At 37.4% G+C, this 27,086-nt stretch overlaps 3 protein-coding genes across 4 annotated transcripts in view; 2 read left to right on the forward strand and 1 right to left on the reverse strand.

Moving 5' to 3' along the window:
• Window positions 1–2,013: 2,013 nt before the first annotated feature.
• LOC119792305 lies at window positions 2,014–9,454 on the reverse strand. Its single transcript, XM_038298890.1, has 5 exons — window positions 9,344–9,454; window positions 8,918–9,205; window positions 5,339–5,459; window positions 5,021–5,054; window positions 2,014–2,203 (listed from the first exon to the last, which is right to left on the reverse strand). Exons 1-5 carry the CDS (start codon window positions 9,405–9,407, stop codon window positions 2,027–2,029), a joined length of 684 nt encoding a protein of 227 aa, XP_038154818.1. The 5' UTR covers window positions 9,408–9,454; the 3' UTR covers window positions 2,014–2,026.
• A 10,311-nt stretch (window positions 9,455–19,765) lies between these two features.
• On the forward strand, window positions 19,766–22,436 carry gemin8 (gem (nuclear organelle) associated protein 8). Of its 2 annotated transcripts, XM_038298863.1 has the most exons (4): window positions 19,766–19,829; window positions 20,008–20,041; window positions 21,504–21,843; window positions 21,936–22,436. In XM_038298863.1, exons 2-4 carry the CDS (start codon window positions 20,039–20,041, stop codon window positions 22,193–22,195), a joined length of 603 nt encoding a protein of 200 aa, XP_038154791.1. In that variant the 5' UTR covers window positions 19,766–19,829; window positions 20,008–20,038; the 3' UTR covers window positions 22,196–22,436. The 2 variants fall into 2 exon arrangements, with proteins under 2 accessions (XP_038154791.1, XP_038154790.1); XM_038298862.1 differs by lacking the exons at window positions 19,766–19,829; window positions 20,008–20,041 and having other exon boundaries at window positions 21,492–21,843.
• A 2,891-nt stretch (window positions 22,437–25,327) lies between these two features.
• LOC119792341 (neuronal membrane glycoprotein M6-b-like) overlaps window positions 25,328–27,086 on the forward strand; it is a 56,986-nt gene continuing 55,227 nt past the window's right edge. Inside the window, exon 1 of the mRNA XM_038298940.1 lies at window positions 25,328–25,453. Coding sequence (XP_038154868.1) covers window positions 25,450–25,453 — 4 coding nt within the window. The 5' untranslated portion in view covers window positions 25,328–25,449. The remainder of the gene's footprint in view (window positions 25,454–27,086) is intronic.

Consider the following 27,086-nt stretch of genomic DNA (forward strand, 5'->3'; position numbering starts at 1 on the left):
ATTGAGGTCAGAAGTGATGTGCACCCCAATAAACTTGGTGCCACTCACAACTTGATGAGAAGCGATGTGTGGGCTGGTGCTCCTGGTTGCTCAGCTGACACCAGTCCATGAGATGTTGCACCTCCTCCCTGTATGCTACCTAATCACATCCTGAATGAGGCCCACAACTGTAGTGTCATCAGCGTACTTCAGGGTGTGGTTGCTATTGACACTATGGATGGCAGCTCAATTGGTACCAAGGGGCCCAAAGAGTGCCAAGAAAATATTCCCCACACCATGACACCACCACCACCAGCCTGAGCCGTTGATACAAGGCAGGATGGATCCATGCTTTCATGTTGTAGACGCCAAATTCTGACCCTACCATCCGAATGTCGCAGCAGAAATCGAGACTCATCAGACCAGGCAACGTTTTTCCAATCTTCTATTGTCCAATTTCGATGAGCTTGTGCAAATTGTAGCCTCAGTTTCCTGTTCTTAGCTGAAAGGAGTGGCACCCGGTGTGGTCTTCTGCTGCTGTAGCCCATCTGCCTCAAAGTTCGACGTACTGTGCGTTCAGAGATGCTCTTCTGCCCACCGTGGTTGTAACAGGTGGTTATTTGAGTCACTGTTGCCCTTCTATCAGCTCGAACCAGTCTGGCCATTCTCCTCTGACCTCTGGCATCAACAAGGCATTTCCGCCCACAGAACTGCCGCTCACTGGATTTTTTTTCTTTTTCGGACCTGTAGGTCATCAGGGTGAACAGCAGGAAGCTCGGGATGCAGCCCTGAGGGGAGTCGATGGTCAGTGGGATAACACTGGAGGTGTTGATGCAGACTCAGACAGTCTGTGATCTGTTAGTCAGAAAGTCTAGCACCAAGTTAGGCAGGGATAGGTTGTTCCCATAGTGAGATCTTGGATCACAGCCATTCCCCTGAGAAAATCTTAAAGTATACATTTACCAATAAGCCTTTCATACTGTACGTATTTGTTACCTGTTCTCATATCTCATTCCTTAACATGACAATATGGAGATGAATGTGTTAGAATCATCAACAACAGACCCTGAAGTTCAGTTAATTTGTGAGTCTCTGTTTAAAAAGATATAGTTTACCAATAATATAAGGCTAAACCTGATTTTAGCCACTAACTTTAAATAACCACACTGGAAAGATGGTGGTTTATTTAGTCTTTTATGATATGAAGCTAAATAGTTTTTCATTTTTTCTGTCCCTCTATGTTCACCCTCTGCACTTTTGAAAAAGATGCACATACCCACTCCAAAGAAGGAACACCTGTTAAACACGTGCAAGAGCCCATGTCTCCTCGTGCACGCTCTGTTTAAAAGTTGCTATATGCATCACTCATACAAGCTTACTTTCCAAAAGAAGATTTTCAATTTTTCCACTATGTCAGACTTACCACCAGTAAGTGAAAATGGGAACGAGCACGTAGGACGGCCTCCATTATACATTTAAATATTAGTAACTGGGGAAAAATGCTACAGATGAAACTTAAAAACAGTTTATTGGTATAAAATTGATGACATGATAATAACTTAAGTTATTAATGGTACATTTTTACTCTCTGACGGAGGTACTAGCCAGGCTCCTCCTTCTACCACCATAAAATCTAGTAAATAATCCAAGCTGTAGAGCTGTAAAATATGCACTAAAGTCTGGATAATATAATAGCACTTAAAATAGCCTCCCTATTTGCACCATATAAAGAAACAGAAAACCGGTTCCCCTAACTGACAGACCTGTTTATCTTTTTGTAGCTCTCCTTTACCTCTGCCTCTCCTTTTTATTGCTGCCCTGAGTGATCGGCCATAGTTCATATCACAAATCCCCCAATGTTTACATCGGAAATCTCTGATTTTCTTTTACAGTAGTCGTCTTAAAATTATAGATTTGGGAAATCTGAATTAAATACCTTGAATTGAAAACAGTGGGAAGCACAGAAATAAAGTGTCTTAAATAGGGTGATAATGTTAAAGTCCCAATATCATCAGATTTCTGGAGTGTTCTAAAAAATAAAAAGGTTTTATATGTTTTCATAGATGTCCTCTGGTTGTTCTTCGCTTGTCAAACAACCCTTTTTATATTTGCCGACTGACGAAGTCCCCATAGAGTCCACATAGACATGATTCACAGGAGCTGCAGTCAGGTAGAGATCTCCTGCAGGCTGCTGAAGGCTGGTGTAGGAGTCTTCTGGTTTATTCTGTTAAAAACAAAGTAAAAAAAAGTTGGCTAAAATAAATGTCACCTAATAAATTAAAAAAACAAGATCAGATAAGAATCTGAACCTTTTGAAGCGTGATTTGGTGGGTTACAGCCCTAACTTTGGGCAGACGAACATTTGACACACTAACTCTGATCAGGAAGCCAGAGTCAAACTGAAACCTGGGCTTATTTGGGTCACTGTACAGCCCACATCCTGTTTGCCAACACTGACCTTCTGAAACTTTGTTTGGCCTCAACATCAACATCCGTTGACTACTTTAAAAAGCTTGTTGCAGATTTATCTCTTTCCTGAACTGTTTATATTAAGATAAAGATTATGTCAGATTTTTAGTCTAATGTCAACAAAGAGTTATTAGTTTAGATTGCAGACAAACACAATATGGGTAAAAACCCAATAAAGTTTTATAATTCAGCTTTTTTTTTTTTTTTTTTTTTTTTTATTAGGGGAGGAACAAAAAGCCCAAACTGAATATGATTGACCCAATAACCTAATAACTAATAGTAATAACAATGTAATAACTGTTTAGCAGCAACAATTGCAATCAAGCGTTTGCAGTACCATGCAAAGAGTCTTTTACAGCATTGAGGGGGTATGTCTCACTCATCTTTGCAGAATCGCTTTAATTCAGCCACATTGGAGGGATTTTGTGCACAAATGGCCTTTTAACGATCATGACATAGCATTTTGATAGGATTCAAGTCAAAACTTTGAATAGGCCAAAATGAAGACCCAAGTTCTTCATTTTGTTTCTCTTCAGATGATAAAAGCTGCTGCTGTTTTTTTTTTTATCTTTTCTGCTTCAGAACCCAAACTGGTTTAAACTTGAGATCACAAATAAATAACCCAATATTCTCCTTTAAGATTATTTGATAAACAGCATAATTTCTATTTCCATTTATCATTGCATGTCTCCCAGGTCATGAAGCAGCAAAACAGAACCAAAACATCACACTCTAACCACTATATATCATTGTTGGCATCCGGTTCTTTTTCTAAAACATGCTGTCACTTTTACACCAGATGTAATTGGAAAAGTACCCTACAATGTTTTTATCAGTCAACAGAATATTTCCCCAAAAGTCAAGGGGCTCATCAAGAATTCTTCTGGGAAAATATGAGATGAGCCTCAAAGGCCTATGTCATGCAAATTGTACTATTTTTTTTTACTTTTAACTGCTATAATTCAAGTCGTAATCTAGTGCGATTTCTGACTTTGAAGTGATGTAACATTGTCATGTCATGAAATGGGTGGTGGCTTCAATTTGAAGCAAAGTGTTTTACTTCGGGGTTAGAAGGTAAATAGCTGTTTCTAAACAAATAAATGCCCAGATTAAATGTAATGTTCTGAAACATTCGTGCCACTTCTATCTGACAAACATGGGAAAAAAATTAGAACACAAAAACGGGGCAAACACACTTTTCACACCTATGTAATTGTCTTTCAGATCCCGCCTAGTGTGAAAGTGCATCACTTCTTGGAAAGGGTGTTAACTTTAACTGAGATGACTTTTGGTTGGTTAAATACTTTAGTGGCAGACAAACATGCAGCACGTTGCCGAAGTGTCAACACCCTTGTAAGGTCTCCCTATTAGTTTAAAACAACACTTAATGTTTTTCATACAACAGACTAATAATAATGCTATTTAATTGGGGAAAAAAAACTTGTTAAATAGAGTCTAACTTTTTGTAATTAAATGTTCTGTTCTAAGAAGGCCTCAGAAGTTTGATAGAAAACACCACTGAACAGTGAACAGCATCATGTTCAGGCAGGCCAGGAAGGACGTTAAAGTACTGATTGAGGCATGTTCAGTTTTTAAAACATGATCCTATGCTTTAAGCATCTAATAGAGGGAGTGGCGGCCTAGTGGTTAGGCCATAGGGCTTTGAATCCTGAGATTGTGAGTTTGATCCCCTACTCCCACAGACTGCCACTCTGGGTCCCTGAGCAAGACCCTTAACCCCACACTGCTCCCCGGGCGCCGCACAATGGCAGCCCACTGCTCCCCAAGGGGATGGGTTAAATGCAGAGAAGTAATTTCCCTCTGGGATTATTAGAGTATATAAAATACAAAAAAAAATAGAGCTCAGGTCAACATTCCCCTGTACATCGGAGAATGGCACAACTGCAGAGCAACCAAGAAATGACCACCCATCCAGAGTTGTTCAAGGCATCTACATATCAGAAGCATAGCCAAGGGGATTATGGTAACTATAGCAAAACTATTGCTCTGAACAGTCCATGTTGCACGGAACTGTAGACAGGAAAACTAATCTTGGCTTTGTGGAAGATTGCTAAGATGGTTGAATGGTTGAAATCAATCCATAATAGAAACATGGAGGAAACACAGCAAATATTGGGAGGAAGATAATCTGATCTGTTCAAACTACTTTCTAACTTGACAGCTAATTAAGGTTAGCCTGTCACATAAAATACATTAAGCTAATAGTTAAAATGTGTCAGAAGTGATGTGAAAACCTTTAAGCTTCCAAAACCATGACAGCACTTTTTCACTTTTATAATATAACTAAACATGTCTGATCTCTAGACCAGAACTCTGCTAACCCTGATAATCAAAAGATATTTGGTCCTCAGATCAACTAAAAAAAACGTGTTTAGAGATGAAAATATTTAATTTAATATCCTCTTAATTTATTTTGTGCTATTGGGAAGGTCCAGGTGTACTAGCAGCATGGCGTTTCTTTTTTTTTTTTTTTTTTTTTTAGATTTTCCACGTTTCTATTTAAAAAAAGAGTGTAGAAGTATTTCATGTAGATGCTTTGGATTGTACTTGCATCTAATTTAGGTCCTGAAGATTGTCTGAGGCATCTGAAAAAAGGAGAAAGGAAGAAAGTTAAATCAATAAATATTACCTAAAATATAACAACTGATTCCTGTTTTCAAATTAAGTTAATCCTACAACAATTTATGCAACAATCACTAAAAAAAAAAATGTCAAAATACTATGAAGCCTTTATGTTGGTTTATTTTTTGGCTGTAGATTAGTCAAATATAATAATTAGATGGTTATTTCAGGCTTTTTAACAGATAGGTACAACTAGCACAGATTGAAATCAAATTAAACTACTGCTGGAAGAGTCCTTGATAATCACCTGTTATGTTTTTTTCTAAGGGTAAGTCCAAATAACACTCCAGCTGTGATGGTTACTCCAGCTACCACACTAATCGCCATCATACAACTGATCACTGTGAGCGGAGAGAAGTTGGCTTCCTCTGTAAAAATAGATGAAACCAAACACAAAATCCATTACAAATACATAGATATATAGAAGGATCATCTCATTGAAGGCAGAGATACGTTTTTTGGTAGCACATTTAGAAAACATTATATCTGAACATGATTATTAAATGTTTATTAAATGATTATTAAAGGTAGAGCATCATTCAAAACATGATTGAAAGAGTATTGAAAGGATTGAAATACAAGAGGGTGATAGAACAAAATGCCTCAGATGACTGATGAGTCTTTAAACAGGATTTAGAATATATCATGGAAGATTAACAGTTTAGTTATGATCCAATAATTTACAGAAATTAAGTTTAAATTAAATTTCTAAAAGGCTACACAGAACCGATGACTTTAAAACCTAGTTTTGAAAGATTTGATAGAGAAAAGAATGCATAGGGAGCAGAGGTAGGTAGAAATTAGTTATATTTACTCAGTTACATTTACATTTACTTGAGTAATAGTCCTGTTAAGTATCACTACTCCTTCTTGAGTAAAATCTCTGACTAGTCTGTGCTTCGTGAGTAATTTGGAACACTTCTAAAATCAGGTAAACATACAGTGAACGATAGATATTAACATTACCCCCTAACATATATGCAGTTCTCATTGTAAGGATTAGGTTTTTTTTAGGTTTTATGTTGGCAAAAAAAAAATTGGTAAAAGTATTTCCTCTGCACAAATTTGTTCTTTAATATTCATGACAACTTCTTTTATTCTTAAGGCACTTGAGTGTTTAAAATGCTAGAACTTGCACACAAAGTCTGTTTTCCAGCACCATTTATAAACATTAAAGGTGTAGTGGAGGATTTTTTTTTTTATAAAACCCGCCCTCTCCACATTAAAAAAATGCGCATGCGCAACCCTGTACCCGCTCTCAAGAGGGAACGCTTATTATACGAATATCAGAGCATGCCCGAGCCCATTTCTCCTTGCGCACGCTCTGTTTAAAAGTTGCTGTTCTCATAGTTCATACAAACTTTCCGTGTCCAAACGTCCGCCCTAACCCCTAAATCCCTCAATCACTATATAGAGCAGGGACAATGTAGTGGACTTTATTTTTAATTCAGTTATTTTACCGTTCGGACAGATGATCACTGCTTTTTGCTCCCCGTTGGTCATGTAACTCCTCCTCCACTGCGCAGTGCCTGCGCCATGTTTGTTATCAGTGCGGGCCACTGTGACAGCTCTCCATGCAAAGCATTTTATATATATCTGGTCCTTCTGAGGCCTTTCTTTTCTTCTCATACACTTCTTAGACACCTTTTCTCTAACAACCCTGCAATTTTTAAAGAGCAGCAGTGAGAATGGTGAGTTTGAATGACAGTCTGAATCCGCAGCTCACCATAATATATGTCTGAAATGAGCATGCGCAGAAAAAGATAGCTAACGAGCACGTAGGGCAGCCTTACGTAACATATCATCAGTATGATTGACAATTATTTAGATGATCTACCCGGAAGGAGAAAATCCTCCACTTTACCTTTAAATCTGACGTTATTATCCAACCCTTACTCAGTACTTAAGTAGCCTTTTTACCGAATTCTTTGTCAGTTTGACTTGAGTCAAAAAATGTTAAAGGATAAAAAAATGTTGGAGGATTTTTGCGAATTTTTGAAAAGACTCGCCTTCTCCACTTTGAAAAAGAATGCACATGCACAACCCTGTACCCGCTCCTAGTAGGGAACCCCTATTAAGAGTGTGTGAGAGCATGCAAGAGCCGATTTCTCCTCGTGCATGCTCTGTTCAAACATTGCTGTTAGCATCTGTCATACAAGCTTACTTTCCAAAAGAAGATTTGCGATTTTTCCACTATGTCAGACTCACATAGCGGAAAAATTGCAAATCTTCTTTTGAAATTGGGGATGGGCATATAGAATGGCCTTACATAAACATAATGATTGACAATTAGGAGGACCACTTATTTTGATGATCCACCCGGAAAAAGAACATCCTCCAATATACCTTTAAAGTATTGCTACTCTTACTTGATTGCAATTTTTGTGTTCTCTACCCACCTCCAATGGGGAGAAAAAATCATTAAATTGATAAGAATTGCTGTTGAAAATGAACTGGAACCGAGAGTATTCAGTTCATCAGATGATCTCAGAAATCCAGTTGTGTCAAAAATACACACACTTGTTACTTAAGTAGAAGTATAGATACTGCAGTTTAAAAACACTCTGGTAAAAGTTGAAGTATCAACTTTGACCTCTGCAAGCAAAAGTTGAAAAAGTACGTGCTCCAAAAACTACTGAAAGTATAAAAGTATAAAGTAAACAACCAGATGCCACTATAAGAATTGAAAGCTCAATTTTTCGACTATTTCGAAAAATTCTTTAAGATAGTGCCAAGGATGAGAGAGGTCTTGTTGGTCTCCGTCTCCATCTCCCGATACGCTCTCATCTGTGACCTTTCAGACATCTCAACATCTTTTTCTGAATCAAACATCGTAGCATGGCATAGACAATTCACGTTTACAGTTTGAAGAACACCTGCTTGCTTTTGATGATTTCCTTTAGCTAACCAATGAGTGTCTGCGTTATATGACTCATCAATTACACTAGTTTTCACTAGATGTGGATTGGATGGCACAAGTGACGTGAAATAAATATTTATAAATATTAAACCGAAGCCAAGAGTAACATGTAACGTTTGCTTTAAAAATGTAAGGAATACAAAGTACAGATACTTGTGTGAAAATGTAATGAGTAGAAGTCAGAAGTAGGAAGAAAAATAAGTAATGTAGTAAAGTATAGATACCTAAGAAGAGTACTTAAGTACAGTAACGAAGTATTTTTAGTTTGTTACTTGACATCTCTGCAGAAATCATGTATTTACTTATTAAATAGGCATAAAAATTAAACCAAACTAAACAACTTTAGACCTTCAGTAGTTGTTAAAGGAGAATTCCGGTTTTTAACACTTTTAGCCCATTTTCTGTAGTGTCCAGGATGAAATCGAATGATCGACACCAAAATTTTGACAATTGGTCCTGTCTCTGCTTTTTGGCTCATGCAGAATCCCCCCCTGGCTGCTTCAGAATGGCTTCCATAGTGCATGTCCGATAATGTCCTTAAAACAACCTTAAACGTTCTTTTTTTAAAATATGCTACTCACCGGGTCGTCAGCGCTGTTCAATGACGTTCCAAAAAAAGTTTCGTAAAGAAAAAACGTTCCTGTAGTATTTTATTTAGCATTTTGTAAATCCCATTGAGTTCTGTTGGAATAGTCAATATTCCCCTGCCACCGGAAATGGAAATGGGGCCTGTTTACACAGTTGTAGTCTTTTCGCTTCACTCTGTGTACAGGACCAATTGTCAAAATTTTGGTGTTGATCATTCGATTTCATCCTGGACACTACAGAAAATGGGCTAAAAGTGTTAAAAACCGTAATTCTCCTTTAAATTATATAAGGAAGCTAGAAAAAAAAGCCAACAGGTACCTTCAGTGGTAATATTAAAATACGAGCACTCGCACAGGTAGTGCCCACTGTGTTCTGGAGTTGAATTTTTCAGCAGAAACACTCTTCTATTCTCCGTCTTCAGAGTGAACCGTTCTCCACATTGAGCTCCAGAGCTCATTTCAGGATCAAACTGCAGATAACAGCTGTCTTCTATGGTGGTCCGATTTGTTCTGATATTGCATATAAGCCAAGTGATTTTACGCAGCAAGGGTGTGGTGCAGAGAGAGGAATTATTGGTGCCTCTACGAATAGTTTCCAGTGCAAGTTCTGCAATTAAGCAAATATTATACAATTTTGGAGCTACGTAAAAATCACTGAAAATTATTGTTCTTAATAGAATAGTTGCAAGAATAAGAAAAACATTATTTTCATACAATAAATGCAGAAAAGATTAGATTACTGTACCTTCAGTTTCCAAGCACAGACAAAAAGGTAGTAGCATAGTAAACCACAGTTCATCCAGATTCATGATTTTAAGAGGGTCTATGCGATGCTTCTGTTGTCAGACGACCTTTTGGCTAACTCTAACGTGGAGGATCAATTTTGACCTCTCACACCAGACCCAAAAAAGGCAAATTCATATCAGCTAAAGGTGACTGGAACCAAATAGGAAGCAAAACCAGACTACTTCTTATTTCCAAGGTACTTTCAGTAACTTTAATTAGAACCGTTTTTGGTTCCAGACAAACAGTTAAGTTTTATCTACATCTTTGTAAACTGATTTCTTTGCAAGAGTAATATCTGTCAATGACAGTTTGCAAAAGTTGGTGGGTACATCACTTTGCCCAATTGGCTTATGACTGTAAAATGGAATGTTCTATCTGAATAAACTTGATATAACTTTGAGGGATATTTTGGGAATGTCCTTTAAAGGTATTGCCATTGCAGTATGCCATGGAATCTGTTGGATTTAAGTCTGCACTTCAAGTAGGTGTTCTGTTTTCAGGATTTTCTGCTAAAGGGCAGCATTCATGCTTTCATCAATTAATCGATCTGAGCACTGCTGCCTTGCAGGAAGAAGGTTCTGGGTTCAATTCCCCGGTGTCTTTCTTCATGGAGTTTGCATGTTCCCCCTGAGCATTAATGGGTTCTCTCTGGGTAGTCCGGCTTCCTCCCACAGGTTAATTCTATAAATCCTTCTCAGGTGTGAGTGTGTGTGTGTGAATGGTTGTTTTGTCCTGTTTGTCTCTGTGTTGCCCTGCGATGGACTGGCGACCTGTCCAGGGTGTATCCCGCCTCTCTCCCAATTACTGCTGAAAATAGGCAGCAGCACCCCTCGTGACCCCCCTCGGGATAAGTGTGTTAGAAAATGGATGGCTGGATATTCTATAAGCATCGAGGTAGTTGTAAAAACTGTTTAAATAGAGGATTGAACTCCCTGATCTTTGACTAAGTTATGGTTACTGAGGACATCTAACAGTTAGCGCTCCATACAGGAAGTAAAGATTATACGTGAAATAAACAACCAACTCTTCACAAGGCAAGGCTATTAAAGCACCTTATCAAAGGTAGGACTATAATTAAGTGACGATACCATGAGAACCAATAATATTTAAGGAGAATGATGCAGACTTTAAAACCTCACAAGATTTATTTATAATTTAGATTTTTTTTTTTTATAAGAAAAAAGTCAGAAAAAAAATCCCAACTGTCTTTAGCCATCTTTAAAAAGACTAAAACTCTGATAAGAAACAGCAACTGGTGTAAGATACCTGTAGTTACTGTCTTCAAGCTTTTGTTGCAATTGAGAAACGAGGATTTTACATACTGTAAACCTCAAGTATTGTTAGCATGTAGTTCCTGTCACTGCTGTTGCATAAACTGTCAGTTTGACACCAAGCAATACATCCTGCCCACAATCACGTCTGTCTATATACTATGAAAATGATTCACAATTAAGTGTCACCTGACAAGAACTCACATACTTGAAAGAGTTTGTATAAAAAAAAAAAAAATAAAAAAAAAAATATATATATATACCGGTATATATGTATATATATATATATATATATATATATATATATATATATATATATATATATATATATATATATTCAATTCAATTCAATTCAGTTTATTTATATAGCGCCAAATTCACAACACATGTCATCTCAAGGCACTTCACAGTTCAACCAGATCATACAGTCAAATTGATACAAAGTTCTCCATCTAAGGAAAACCAGTTGATTGCATCGACTCATTGACTCAATACAATCCCTCACACTAAGCATGCTTGTAGCGACAGTGGAGAGGAAAAACTCCCTTTAAACAGGAAGAAACCTCCAGCAGAACCAGGCTCAGTGTGAGCGGCCATCTGCCGAGGCCGACTGGGTTCAAGAAGACGGAAGCAGAGACACAAAAGCAGCTGTAATAGGCGGCCCCGTCCAGGAAACACACAGCCAGGCTGACGAGCTCCGAGCCAGCTCCCATGTCAGAGGACGAAGAAAGCACATCCACCCAGTCACAGCACAGCTGATGTTTCTTTCCAGGATGACGTCACAGCCAAACAGGAACAGACGAGGCAAAGCTACTCTGAGGAAAAGCAGATAGAGCAGAAGGTTAGAGATTGAACTAACAGATTCTGCAGAATAGGAGAACAGAGAGAGAATGAAGCAGAATGATGAAATGGTCCCTATGTCCTCCAGCAGTCTAAGCCTATAGCAGCATAACTATAGAGATAGCTCAGGATAACCTGAGCCACTCTAACTATAAGCTTTATCAAAAAGGAAAGTTTTAAGCCTAGCCTTAAAAGTAGACAGGGTGTCTGCCTCACGGACTAAAATTGGTAGTTGGTTCCACAGGAGAGGAGCCTGATAACTAAAAGATCTGCCTCCCATTCTACTTTTAGAAATTCTAGGAACCACTAGTAAACCTGCAGATTGAGAGCGAAGTGCTCTGTTAGGAACATAAGGAACAATCAGATCTCTGATATAAGATGGAGCTTGGCCATTTAAGGCTTTATATGTGAGAAGGAGGATTTTAAATTCTATTCTTGATTTAACAGGAAGCCAATGAAGAGAAGCCAGGATAGGAGAGATGTGATCTCTCTTTTTAATTTTCATCAGAACTCTGGCTGCAGCATTTTGGATCAGCTGAAGACTCTTAACTACAGTTTGTGGACTTCCTGATAGTAAAGAATTACAATAGTCCAGCCTTGAAGTAACAAATGCATGGACTAGTTTCTTAGCATCACCCCTGGACAGGAGATTTCTAATTTTTGCAATGTTCCTCAGATGAAAGAAGGAAATTCTAGAAACCTCTTTGATATGGGATTTAAATGACAGGTCCTGATCAAAAACAACACCAAGATTTTTTACTTTATTATCTGAAATCAGTTTAATCCCATCCAAATGAAGTGACTGACTAATCAGCTTATTTTTCAAAGACTCTGGTCCAAAGACTATAACTTCTGTTTTGTCTGCATTCAGAAGCAGAAAGTTAAGAGTCATCCAGGTTTTTATGTCTTCAAGACATGCCTGTAATCTATGTAATGGGTTAGCTTCATCTGGATTTATAGACAGATATAGCTGGGTATCATCAGCATAACAGTGAAAATTAATCCCATGCTGTCTAATAATTCTACCAATTGGGAGCATGTATAAAGTAAAGAGAATTGGTCCTAGCACTGATCCCTGTGGTACTCCACAGGTAACCTTTGAGCATGTTGAAGATCTATCATTAACATGAACAAACTGAAATCGATCAGATAGATAAGATTTAAACCAGTCTAATGCTGTTCCTTTAATTCCAACAAAATGTTCAAGTCTTTCTAAAAGAATATTATGGTCAACTGTATCAAATGCAGCACTAAGATCCAACAGGACGAGCACAGATACAAGTCCATTATCTGAGGCCATGAGAATATCATTAGTGACTTTCACCAGAGCTGTTTCAGTGCTATGATGAGCTCTAAAGCCAGACTGAAACTCTTCAAAAAGTTCATTATGGTGTAAGTGATCGCAAACTTGCTTGGCAACTACTTTCTCAAGAATTTTGGATAAGAAAGGAAGATTGGATATAGGTCTATAATTAACCAAGTCATCTGGGTCAAGAGACGGTTTCTTAAGCAGAGGTTTAATTACAGCAACCTTAAAAGCTTTAGGTACATATCCCTGAAACAGAGATAAATTAATCACATCTAAAATGGAGGAGGAGATCAAAGGGAATGCCTCCTTAAATAACCTGGTTGGAACTGGATCTAACTTACAAGTTGAAGGCTTAGATGAAGACAATAATTTTGCTAATTCAGAGAGTTCAACTGGATCAAAGCAGTCTAAACCCGGTTCAGATTCCATGACTACCTCAGGTACAATCGCGGATAGAGGAGTGCTTATGATCTTATTTTTAATAAGTTCAATCTTATTTATAAAGAATCCCATAAAATCATTGCTGCTAAGAGCAGGTGGAATGGACGGTTCAACAGAGCTATGGCTCTGGGTGAGTTTGGCAACTGTATTAAAAAGAAATCTAGGATTATTCTTATTCCCCTCTATTAATGAGGAGAAGTATGCTGCTCTTGCTTTACAAAGGGTCCTCTTATACAGCAGTAAACCATTTTTCCAGACTAGGAAGGACTCCCGCAGGCCTGTGGAGCGATATTTTCTCTCCAGTTTCCTAGCATTTTGCTTCAAAGTACGCAGCTCTGCATTAAACCAAGGAGCAAGCTTTCTATTTTTAACGGTTTTCATTTTCAAAGGAGCTGCATTGTCTAAGGCAGCACGCAGAGAACTAGCAACCCCATCAACAAAATCATCAACCTGTGAAGGGGAATAAGCTATGCTTTTGCATTCTGCAGCACTGCTCAGCGACAAAGAGGAGAGAGAAAGTGAAGCAGATTCTTTAAAATTTATAACTGCACTATCTGATAAAGATCTACTAAAATGTAACCTTCTTTTGGGGGAGGAGAACTCTGTTAAAGTAATCCTGAAGGTTATTAGAAAGTGGTCAGAGAGGACAGGGTTGTGAGGAAATACTGTTATTTCTTCACATTCTATGCCGTATGTCATAGAATGTGATAAAATATATATATTTTATTTTTTTTCTTTCTTTTTTTTTTTATTATTATTCTTGGTTTCTAAGCTAAAACAGAACCAAGGCCTGGCAACCAGGTTCTTGGTAGGTAAACTGATGGATTTAGGGATATAGGACCAGACAAGAAAATTTTGTGCAGAAACAGACCTAGAAAAAAAAAAAAAACGTGCTAAAGCTGTTTGTGTGGCACAAATGACTGGTGATGATGCTGAGAGTGGTCAGGGTGGTGAGGTATAAAGGCTGTGGGTTTCACACTACGGTACAGAGGTGTGAATAAAACAGGTTATGGGTTCCCACGCTTCAGTTACAGGAAAAAACATGGATGGCTTTCGACAATTTTTAACCCTTTGGAGTTTATATTCAAGGTTTTTAAAGTTCCTGATGTGGCAAATAAATAAATTCTAAATAAGAAAATATAGTTCTGAATTTGTTCTGAAGAGTCTTCTGTGTTTATGAAAAAAAAAACTTTTAAAGCATCTCTTTCTTTCTTTCTATAATAATAATAATAATTGAACTTTATATGTCTCACATTGGAGAAATCTTTTGGTTTAAGAGTAATGGCTTTTACTTTGTGCCACCCATTCATCTTCTGTAGGCTAGTGAAGAACAATTTATGACAGGCATTGCTTTTTTTAGTCATACCAGGACAACACTAAACACACTGTAACTGTATCAGATAGACTTTTATCATCCTTTTTCACCTAAAGTTAGATGATTGGGGAGATTCAGTAGTTGGTGGTGCAATGGATGGAACCTCGTTCTGCCTCCATCTAAGTAGTTAACAACAAAAATTATTACCTGCTGTTCTGGCTCAAGATGAAAAATAGTGTGGACGACCACAAAGCACCTATATATATGCACAAAATTGTTGTTATCCCTGATTTAATAAAGGAAAAACATACAATGGTCACAGAAATAACCTGAATCTGACAAAAGTAATAGATCTATTTAATCTATTTAATTGGAAAAAAATTAAAGTCAGACATTATTGTTGCTGAACTTGACTTCTCCTTCAGTGACAGACTGCTGCACTCTAAATGCACCCTGCAGTGTTATCACAGATCTTTCCTACCAGCAGCTGTCAAACTTTGTAACCACCACTGTTCCCAACACCCTAAACAAGTTGTTACATTCATGCTGATTTTGTACAGTTTCTTTCTTAGTCAGTTTAACAACATGCTGACGTCATTTTTCACATCTTTGAATTTCCTGCTATTTTTAAATATCCATTACTGTCAAAATATTTGTTATTTATTTAGGTGCACACTATTTGTATTGTTAAAACACTTTACAGTACAGTATTTTATTTGTATAAAATACTAAAATATTTTTACAAAAATACAATCTTTTCTAAGATTCACATTTGTGTGATATTTTTTTCTATAATCTTTTTGCTGCTATAACACTAGAATTTCCCTATTGTGGGACAATAAAGAGATTTTCTATTCTGTGTTATTCTTTTCTATTGTATTGATTATTAACCCTGCTTCAAAAGAATGGTTTTAAAAATGAAACCCATGAAACAAACAACTGGACAAAAAATATTGTAACCTTCACATAGAATTTTGTTGCACAACCTTTTCAGGTAATCATTTTATACAAATGGTTTCTGTAGCCATCAGTACTCCTCTCAGCAGGTATTTTGGCCCATTCCTCTTGAGCAAATTGCTCCAGTTGTCTCAGGTTTAAAGGCTGCCTTTTCCAGGTGGGAAATTTCAGCTACTTTCAAAGATGTTCAGGTTAGGGCTCAAATAGAATGCCACGTCAGAAGAGTCCAATGTTTTCCTCTTAGCCATTCTTGCCTGTTTAGCTGTGTTGTGGGTCAATATCCTGTTGTAAAACCCATGACCTGTGACTGAGACAAAGCTTTCTGACACTGGGAAAAACATTTCTCTCAAGAATCCATTGATAGTCTTGAGATTTCATGGAACCTTTTTCAGTCTCTCTAACAGACCTCTGGAGCAAGAACAGTTTGTGGTGTAGGTAGGAGATAATGTGGGCTTCAGTCAGACACCACCCTTTTACTACATAGTGTGTCAGAAAAAGATCACAATACTTATTTAGGTTTAGTGTTCAATGTCAAATACCGCCATGAGCAACTGCATATATGGAAAAACTGTTGCTGCAATGAGCAGAATTATATGCATCCTACAGTATGAGCTACAGTTCCATAATAAATATGCAGACAAGTGCAAAGGTTATTTTTTATTATTATTATAGATATGCACCAGTCCATTTAATTTTTTTGTAATGTGTTATACTTTGCAGGATCAGGTGTATTCAGCAGAAAAACTAAGCGGATGGGTTATATTTGTAGCACATATTGTCGCTTCTTCCATAAAAATCAAAGCCAATGTTAGAATTCAAATTAAGGTTTGCAATTTTCATATGTTACGGTTTTTACTTTACAGGAGAGAAGATGTTCAAATAAGATGCAAGTCCTTTTTCACTTCCTCTGAAAGCTTTGAAGCCTGCAGCCAAAGTATGACCTACATATATGACGAAACAAGTGTAACAGCAGTCAGGCCCACCGAAGCTGCTGGGTTTATATCCTGTTAGTAAGACGTCTCAATAGTCGAGCTCAAACACACGTTAAACCAGCTCCCCTTTCAATCAATTTATTACTAAAAGAAATAGGTTCTGTTGGACCAATAAGAACAGATGCTCCTATTCTGCATCTCAGCTGATTTCAATGCAGAAACCAGATTAAGGTCTGATGACACTAGAGCTTCTATATAAATATTAAAGCAAGTTCTACTAAAAAAAATGCTTGCTATATGATCTGAATAACATATGATTTGTGAATAAATATCTCATTTAAAAATTTAAGGGAAACTTGCAGAGGAAGTTAGAAAATTACACCTAGAAACTACTAAAAACAATGAAAAACTCACTAAGTAGTTCTTGATTGATATTTAGGAGCTGCTGAAGGTCATCAAATTATTAAAGGGTGCCTTTCACTTTGATAAAAAATATTACAAAAAATTATTGATTTTATTTTTTAACATGAAATGCATTAGCTAATCACCAATAAGTCAAATATCAAATATAAAAATGTGGGATAATATATTCTGAGTTAAATTTAGCTTCCAAATCATATCCAGAGCTTTGAAAAAATGTTTTGGCCACTTCTTGTTTCTTCTGTTTTCGTTTTAGATCATAATTCTTATGAACAGAAGTTGACTAAATGCAAAAGAGAGTTTTCAGGTTATGCTTTTGTTCATTACGGAACCAGGTAATTCAACCTAATCGGGCACTATGTGGAAAGTAACCAGTAGCTTGCTAAATTAGACTTCAACTACAATAAACAATAACAGGGAGACATCTCAAACCAAGAATTTACTTAATGGAACCCTTTTGACAGCAGGAAGTAGGCCAAAGGCCAATGGATTCCAAAGAGCAACACACCATTTGCCCATCTGAAGAAATGAAAAAATACTATTTACTCTATTGTTAGAAAGCCATTTTTAAGGCCTTGAACTTCTAGCTAGGCACAGTGAGAGCCAAAATTCAGGGTAAACTTTAGAAGGTGTGGCTCCTGAACACAAAGGATAATCCCACATTTATTAAATGCAGAGATGGCAAAAGTACTCACTTTCCGTACTTGAGTAAAAGTACAGATACTTGTGTTAAAAAATACTCTGGTAAAAGTGGAAGTACTGATTAAACTTCTTTACTCAAGTAAAAGTAACAAAGTACAGGCTTGTAAATTTACTTAAAGTATAAAAGTAAAAGTAGAAACCACTTTTTTCATGCCGTTGCCTACATTTTAAATGGATGTCTGCCAATAGGACTAGATCTCCGTTGTGTTCATTTTCAATCATCTCGTCGTCCATGCTACTATGCTAACGCCACCGCCACCAAGCTGCAATGATTTGCCGCGAATGAATACCACCGAATCTGTTGATTCATTTTGTAGTGGTGCGTCAAATGCAACGTAGATTCCCATCAAATTAGATTAAATTTGGTATTGATGACGTGAAAAATAATAACGGTAACTCCACTGAAATGATTCAAAACTAAAGTAACGAGCCAATTTTTTAAAATGTAAGGAGTAGAAAGTACAGATATTTGTGTAAAAATGTAAGGAGTAGAAGTAAAAAGTCGCCATAAAAATAAGTAGTAAAGTAAAGTAAAAACTAGAAAAATCTACTTGAGTACAGTAACGAAGTATTTGTACTTCGTTACTTCCCATCTCTGATTAAATGGGAGACATTTTGACATTTTGACAAAGGCAAGAGTTTTGGAAGGTGCATATAAAACTAATAGCATTGAAAAAGAAGGTTTTCTACGCCAAATCCTGAAGGAGAATGTCTGGACATTAGATTTTCGCCCTTAACTTCAAACTCTGGGTATTAAACAAGATGATGACGGGAAGCGCCCCAATAGCCCGCTTTATCGGAACCAAGAAAAAAAAGAGAACAAAGAAACTGAGGGTAATTTAAATAGAGTAGAAGAGGAATAAAGGCCCTGGAATTTATTGGCCCACAAGTGAAATGTGGAGAAAGCCACACAGATGGTGAAAACATGAAACAGTGGTAAACTGAACCTGTGGCAGAGAGGCCAAATAACTCCACTATCCATCCAGCATTTCACAAAACAATCCAGAGCAAAATCTGAACATCTGCTGAACTCACAAGCATTCAACCAGTGTCAGAGTTAACAATTCATTGACAAGAATGGTTCTAAAACTACCACTTGCCAAAAAATTATAAAACTATAATAATAAAAAAGATATATTGATGTCTCTCAATTTGGAAACTCTTATATTGACTGAAATGTAAGAAGAGGTAATTTTTAAAAGAGTTGCTGTTTTTCTGTGATTTTCTGCTGCTTTGAAGCTTCAGGATCTGGACTCCCTCATGGAATTGTCCTTAATCCCACCAATAAGTGCCACTCAGAATAGTTAAAAAAAACCAGGAAATGAACGGCTTGGAAGTCCCTAAAATAATTCAGGTTTGAAATTCAATTAATTATGATGTTGCATGAACTTAAATGAATGATGAAGCTTGAACAACTTCTCAAGGGTGGCTCTAGACAGGGGCCAATGGCAGGAAGTGCCCCTGGACCCTCTATTGCCCCTGTACTGAAGACATAATGCTAAAAATCATTCTAATGATGATCTGCACTGGAAAACAGTTGAAGTGACATCGACCTATTTTCTTTTTTTTTTCTTTCCAGTTCTGTTTTAATTATGATTTTAAAATAAAACTGATAGCCTCACTTGTATTGACATCGAATCACAGTTTATATTTGCTAAATATAATTTTTTGAACAAAATAAAAAATCACAATTTATTGCAGCTGAATTCTGTTTTATCAATTTTTTTTTTTTTTTTTAACTGGTAAGTCAAAAACATGTATATTCCTTAACTGCTAATGTTCATTTACCTGATGTTCCAAAAAGAAAAAAAAAACAAAAATTTTTTATCTTTTAATAAATATTCACTTAGCAACTAGTTATTTCAGTTGATTTTTTTTCCATGGTAAAGGATTTTTTTTGTTACTTAACTCAACATTTTAGAAACTAAAAATACAGATTTTCAGTTGGAACAGCATAAAATTTTAATTAAACTCAATAATGTGGAAATTTGGTCTTTATTCTGTGTAGGAGCTAATGCGACTAAATGATAAATATTGCTCTGTGTTATTGTTGTTTTGTTTTTGTTTTTTTGTTTGTTTGTTTCTTTCTTTTCTTGCTTTCCTCTGCCCCGACTTCTTGTGGAATGTCTTCACATTAAACACAATCCACATTTGTCCACCAGAGGGAGCAAAATACTCGGTAATTGATTTCCTTTCGCTCAAAGGCTGCTGGGAAATTTTCAATATGGAGGTCGGCATCATGCGGCGCTAACAGAGAGGTAAACATGTCATATTTTGTGTAAACCTTGGCTAGAAATACTGTGTTTGTTGAATATTTTCTATGATATGTGGAGCCGCATCATGTGGACCTATTGTTGCCGCTACAAACTGTGTCGCACGTGACGTCACATTATATGGAACAACAACAGGAAGTAAAAGATGTTTCTGTGTCCACAGGCTGAAGACTGAAGGCTGCTTCCATTCAGACATGGTAAGAGAGCTTTACTGTCAACTGGAAAAATAATTTTTTCTTTTTTAGTCTTTGCTTCGGCAGCCTCCTCCCTGAGAAAGGCCCATTTCAAAATAAATATACTTTAGAAAACTATAAAAAAGGAAAAAAAGAAAACAAACTGATGCATTTTGGACTATACTACATAAAGAAACCCACTTTAAATTTATATTTAGCCTTTATTTAACCAGGTTAGCTCAAGTTAGACTGGAAAACTCTTGCAGCAGCTTATAAGGAGTTAGATTTTTTTTACAAAGAAACTTGAAGTTGACTGAGTTTCTGTCTTTAAATGCTTTTAGGTTGAAAGTGAAAGCAGCCTCAATGATCTGGTATTGTTTTACTTGATATGTTTTTTTTATGTACAGGTCATTTACTTTAATGTTTCTCTGTTTATTATGTAACTTTGCTGCCTCTTGGCCAGGACTCTTTTTGAAAAAGAGGTTTTTAATCTCAATTGGATTTTTGTCCCTGGTTAAATAAAAAAAATAAATAAATAAAAAGGTACAACAGATAAAACAACCTCTCTCATAAAACATACACACAGAAATAATTGACTGCAGTGAAATAAAGAGAGGATTTTAAACTCACCGAGTGCCAAAAGTGCTTGATTGTGAATTTCAGGAAGTGGGGGCTAAATATCTAACCTTTTCTTGCCCACTTCAGTTCTTGCTGTTTGTGTTAAAACAACACCTGATCAAAACAACCTTCTGCTGGTAGAAGATATCTACTGAGGTCATATCTGCATTTCCTTGCAATCTTTCAGAGCTTTTCACACCTATAAAAGGCTTGAAATGTCACCGTATATCAGCTGCTCTTCATACTCCAAAAATCAGCGTTAAACATTTGAAGCTGCAGAAGAAGCCAAAATGACTTTGCATGCTTTACACTAAAAAACAAAAAACAGTTTCAACACCCAACTTCTGAGGTTTTTTCTTTGCAGAAAAAAGCCAAGATGTACTTTTAACGATTTTTATTTCAAGTTTTAACAACATACTGTACTTGATCAATTTCATTGGATTAAATGAAATAATTTTATGATCTAGCAAGCTATTCTCTCTAGCTGTGTGGCTAACCTGCTTCGGCATTTCTTAGTATAACTATTTGGCAAATTACAAAGAAAAAATTGCAAAGAAGAAATTTAATGCCTAATCCTAATTTTAAAAAAAATGAATAAAATTGTTTTCATTTTGAAAAACTGAAATCCAATTAAGTCAGTTTTTCTTGAATTAAGGAGGTAATTGAGACACTTAACATTTAAACACATTAACATTAGGAAAAAACAACTTATTTCAAGTCTATAATATCTATCTTATTACATTAGCAGATCATATTATTTGCCTACTTAACCTAAGGGTAAATATGCTAATTAAAATAATTTTTATTTATTTTTAGATAGCTTTTCTGTTAAATTTAAGGATTTCTAAAAGTTAAGATGTCTTTGCAGGAGGACGTCAGCGCTGTGATGTCCTGGTTTTCCAGCCCTGTGTACAGCCGCTACTGGCAGCATTACCGACAGGCCATGGCCTGGCAGCAGAGACACAGGCGGGCCTACAGTAAGGCCTTGGAGGCGGCTTATGGCTCAGCCCCCCCACATGAGGGATATCCCAGCAGCCAGCGACGCTATGCCGACTGGCAGGCTGGGGGGAGCGGCAGCGACGACGCAGACGATGGAGAGGATGACAGCAGCTCGGATAGCGACATCGAATGTGACGTCAGCAACATGGAGATAAGTGAGGAGCTCCGGCAGTACTTCGCCCACACCGAGAGACACAGAGAGGAGCTGAGTAAGTCATGGTGGGGTGTAGAGACAAATAAAAGCGCTTCCAACTACTTTCAAAGTAGCAGAAATTTTTAATAAAATTTTTTTTTTTTGCAGAGAGGCAGCAGCAGATGGAAGCAGAGCAGCAGGAGGGCTACGTACTGGCCGATCAGGACCTGCACGGCGTCTCCAACCGTAGCAGCGCCGCTCCCCCTTCTGACCGACCAGGCGAGAGGCGAGCCGCCGAGATGAAGAAGCTCTATGGGAAAGATGCGGCAAAGATCCTGGCCATGGAGGCGGCCATGCAGCTGACGTTCGACAGAAACTGTGACCGGAAGCAGCCCAAATATTGGCCTGTCATCCCGCTGAAGCTGTGAACTCTGATCTCCCCAAGAGTCAGCATCTTTGTTCTGTAACGGATGATGACTGAGTTAGCTGGACATGTAGAGCTGAAGGTTAGGAACCATTCTAAGTGGAGGAAAGGCAGACAGGCTTCTGTTTCAGGGTCAGGGAAAGGTCAGGCTTACTGTACGTGAGCCCTGTCCCTGGTGCTGATGTAAATATATTCAAAGCACAGGGGTATGTGTGTTTCCTCCTGATCTGTCTCTGTTTCCCCTCCACCTTGCTGATCTTTCAGCTCCCTTTAGGCCTGTCAGCTTATTTTTAGCAGTAAAACAGACGCTTCTCTGCATGGCTGCTTCAGATTTTCCACTTTTCAACCCAAGTTCAGAGTGGTTGGTTTTGTTTCCTCTAAATCCAGCTTTGTTTGTGACATTACTTTGAATAACTTTCATGTGTCTTCTCAAGAGCTTTGACCTGTATTTTACCTTGTTTGTGTATCTTTACAGAAAAGTAGTTAATAAAGCTTTTTATATATAAAATAACTGCTTGTTGGGTGATTTTTTTTTTTTTTAGCTAAGAAACATCGTCCTAAATTCAAATAATTTAACCTTGAGGTATTTTTTTACATGTATAGAGAAAATAAAAGGGACCTTCTGTATGTTAGTACTCTTCAGTCATTAGTTTCTCCTTCTGCCCCCATTTAACATCAAAGGTAAACCATTACAAGCCATTCATGGGGTAGTAATTTAACATAATGACATCAGGCACTTAGCTGAAGTTCAAACTCTTAAGATCTCAAAAGGAAAACATACAAATAAGAGGCAGCTGGGTGCAAGAAATCCAACAGCAATCAAACGAATACTAGTCACAACTTTTAAAAAAAATACATCTCTGACTGCAAAACCTGAAGAAGCTTGATTGGTCTTTTTTCAGTTTTAACGAAAAAAACAGGATCTAAATAAAAACAAGCGCATAAAAATTGAACAATATCAGATTAGAAATCTGTCCCGTAACCCAAGAACTCAGGCTGGTGGTGGTGGTATCATGGTGAAGGGGTAATTCTTGGTGCACCTTAAGTCTATTAGTTTTAGTTGAGCCTTTTTGAAGAGCCTTATCCCTTTATGACCACAATGCACCCAGAATAATACACCATGTCACAAACCTAACATAATGCTTTATTCAACCAGACATTAGTTCATTAGTTTAATCCAAAGGTTCTGGGTTTCCATCCAGCAAATTACATTTTACAATGTTGCAAACAGTAAAAATCTACCTATCAGAATCTCCTATCAGAGTATCATAACCACTGAGGGATCCCTGTAGGAAAATTATATTTTGTCCAATTAAACACGCAGAATACCTTTAAAACAGAAACAGAGTGAAGTGAAACAATAAAAGCAGGTAGAAGTAAAATTATGATTTAAAATGAATATTGAATTTGGCTGCAGAAACTGAAAACTGATTCAGATGTGCAAATATGCAAAAGACGTTACAGTCAGTAGCTCATTCACAAATGAAATCTCCAACCAGAGCTTAACATTTACACTCTAGTCAACCCAAACCTTCACATTAGCAGCAGTGTCATTGCAGCAATAATGGAGCCTAGGTGGAAGTACAACTGAAGAAACTTATTGCTCTCCTACATCCACCTGCGACACAGCCAATCAGCTTTGAACGACACCTCCATGAAAGCCAATCGGCATCCAAAGTTCATCTTAAAAGGCCTCTGATCCGCACTTGTCTGCTCCTGTGCGCAGGCGGCTGATGCGCTGTGTGACTTCATTCAGATGACACCGTTACAACCCACCTCCAGCCCCTCCTCCACCATCGTAGCTAAAGCTTCATCAAGTGTCATTCATCTCGGACTCTTACTGCGTTCCCTGTCTCATCTTAACCCGTCCGACAGAAGACCGCCATGTTGAACCTGGTTCTGCCAGAGGTTTTCCTCTCCACTATCGCTTCATGCTTGCTCATCATGGACAGGTTCTCTCAACCTGTGTTATGCAAGCTGGACTTCCATCTTCCAGGTCCCTGAGTGAAGCTCTAGTATCAGCTGGATCTCCCCATAAAGCTCAGCAGACCGTCTCACTAACCAGCAGTCTACAGACTGACCAACTTCCTCTATCTCCACTCCACCACCAGTTTCAGCCCTGACAGCCCTATTCTTTGGTCCTGTTCATGCATATCTATCAAAATTCAGCGCTATGTTTCCTACCGAGGTCTGACCACCAAAGGCAAATTAATTTTTTTAATAAATTTCTCCTAATTGTCTTTTCTCTTCATGTGAGTTTTTCAGATTGAAATGGGGTATGTTTAATGTTTCCACAGTGTGGAATTTTATATCAACTTGTTTAATGTTCTGGATGAGTGTGAAAAACCCCCATAAATTATGACTTAAATATTAATATTTCCAGATTATATTGAAATGCTCCATCCAACCATCAATCTGAGGCTCTACATTATTTACCTGTAAAATGTAAACCCATAACCACCTACTAAAATGTAAATAGTAGACCTCATAAACATATAGGGTAGAATGCAAATTTTGAATAGTTCAAAATGTTTTATTGAACTTTGACCTCGATGTTAGGTTTTTTTTTTTTTGGTCTTCTATTTTTTTGCCTGGATGATAAAATCTACATAGAAGATTCTATATTTATAGCACATGTTTTTCATGAAACCAGCTCAGCATTGTGATAACAGTGCCCTTGTGTAAACTAAACATTTTTAAAAATGCATTTCTTCACTCAATTTATTTGGTGATACATGCAAATCTGTTCAGGACGCATGTCTCTTTGGATTAATAAACTCAGAGCCTCAGATTGATGGTTGGATGGAGCATTTCATCCAAGGTAAGGGTGTCAGACTTGGATCCCAAAGGTTACCGGTTCGACTCCCGACCTGCCAGGTTGGTGGGGGGAGTAATCAACCAGCGCTCTCCCCCATCCTCCTCCATGACTGAGGTACCCTGAGCATGGTACCGTCCCGCCACACTGCTCCCTTGGGGCGCCATTGAGGGCTGCCCCCTTGCACGGGTGAGGCATAAATGCAATTTCATGGTGTGCAGTGTTCACTTGTGTGTGCTGTGTCACAATGACAATGGGAGTTGGAGGAGTTTCCCAAAGGGCTTTCACATTTTCACATCTATTTCTAGTCGCAGGCCGTGACGTCACCCCCTCCCCTCTCTTGATTCTTCAACGGGACGTCCAGTGGTTTGGCTCAGACAACCTGTGGAGCGCATCTCACACTGTTTTTGTCTCAGGGGAAAGTTTCCAAACGAGCTGAAGAAATGGGTAAGACATTTTATTTTTAAATTGAATTTTGTGTGTTAATTTCTTTACTTTGCAGCCTGGTTGAAGACTGCGCGAATCTTCACTGGTTGTGCACCAAACGTGCAAGACGTGCCCGATCCGATCAACAGCTTGATTCTGGATTTTTGGTGCACCTTGAAGTTTTTTCATACATGCATTTATCTCTGTTTCTGTTTTCAATCAGTTTCTTGATTTAACCACATGCTTCATTTGTTGATCACCGATGAGATTATTGATTTGCAGAGAAAGTGCGTGTTTTTCGCATATCTGTGTGCGTGCTCGCGCGCTCACGCTCCCAAAGCTTAGAAATACACAGGGAGGACCCCAGGTTCCATTAGTGTGTAAAAATATCCTCTCATCTCCTCTCAAAAGCAGATAACATGTGACATATTGTTTCAGTCTCTTAGGGAATATTACTGCCTTTTTCTCCAACAGAAAAGAGCTAAAGAGATAATTTTTCACGTTTTAGTTTGTTAGAGAAAGGATAATTTCAAACTTGAGTAACCCTGATGACCCAATCTATATGCAATAGCTCAGAGGTATCAAAGTAATTTCTATCAATAAGGCATAACAAGATTATCTAAGTTATGAGATTGAGAGGAACTCCATAAAAACACTTTTATGATGATAAATAATAGTTGCCCATGTGCTTCACTAAATAGATCTATAGAAATGGTGGGGAAATGTTGCTATGCAGTTTCTGTTAAAAACAACAACTCATGATCTACACCACAAAACTCAGCATAACGTGTCTTCAGGAGAAAACTCAACAAAATCAGACCCTTTGGCCTAACAGAACAAAGCTGTATTCATTTAAATAGAGACATTTTCTTTTAGGAACATCAATAAAGCTAATTCATCTAAAAATCTTTCTGTAGATGATAGTACTCAAGTATTAATACATATATATATATAAACAACTCAACACCAAACTTTCTTGGCGTTCATCACAATGTCCCATTGTTTTCCCGCTGTCCACGATTTCTTTTAGGGCTCCAACTAATGATTATTTTTGCAAAGTGATTAATATGCCGATTATTTTTCCCATTAATTGAGTCATAATCAGATAGCCAACGGTTCTTTAAAGAAGATTTTTTACAAAGTAAACCAGGTAACACTAAAACTTCTGTTGTAGTTCTGGATAGAACATAATGACAGCCAATTTTTGCAAAATGTTTACATAATTTTTTACAATTTTGATACAATTACTGCCCTAAGTGCTACAGGCGTACAGTCCGTAAACTGCAGTTAACGATCATTCTATAAGTGAATTAGCTGATGATTATTTCAATAATCGTTGAATCACGATCAATTTGATTGTTTCAGCCCTAATTTCTTTAATATTTGAAAAACTGTTTGTTGTCAATAATGACAAACATAAACAGATACAGTACTTTAAGTTTGAAATTTCAGGACAAAAAAAAAAGATTTAATACTGTCAGGAAAATAATAGAGATTTCAAAGGCTAAATGCACAACAGAAGATAAAAGTCCCCAGAAGATGACTTTGATTCCCAAATACACCTACTGTAAGTACATTTACAAACCGGAAGTATAGAATAGAATAGAATTGAATAGAATAGAAAACATAGGATAAAATCCTTAAAGGTAAAGTT

This window comes from Cyprinodon tularosa, unplaced genomic scaffold, assembly GCF_016077235.1.
Source record: "Cyprinodon tularosa strain WSP-4 unplaced genomic scaffold, ASM1607723v1 ctg417, whole genome shotgun sequence".
Taxonomy (NCBI): domain Eukaryota; kingdom Metazoa; phylum Chordata; class Actinopteri; order Cyprinodontiformes; family Cyprinodontidae; genus Cyprinodon; species Cyprinodon tularosa.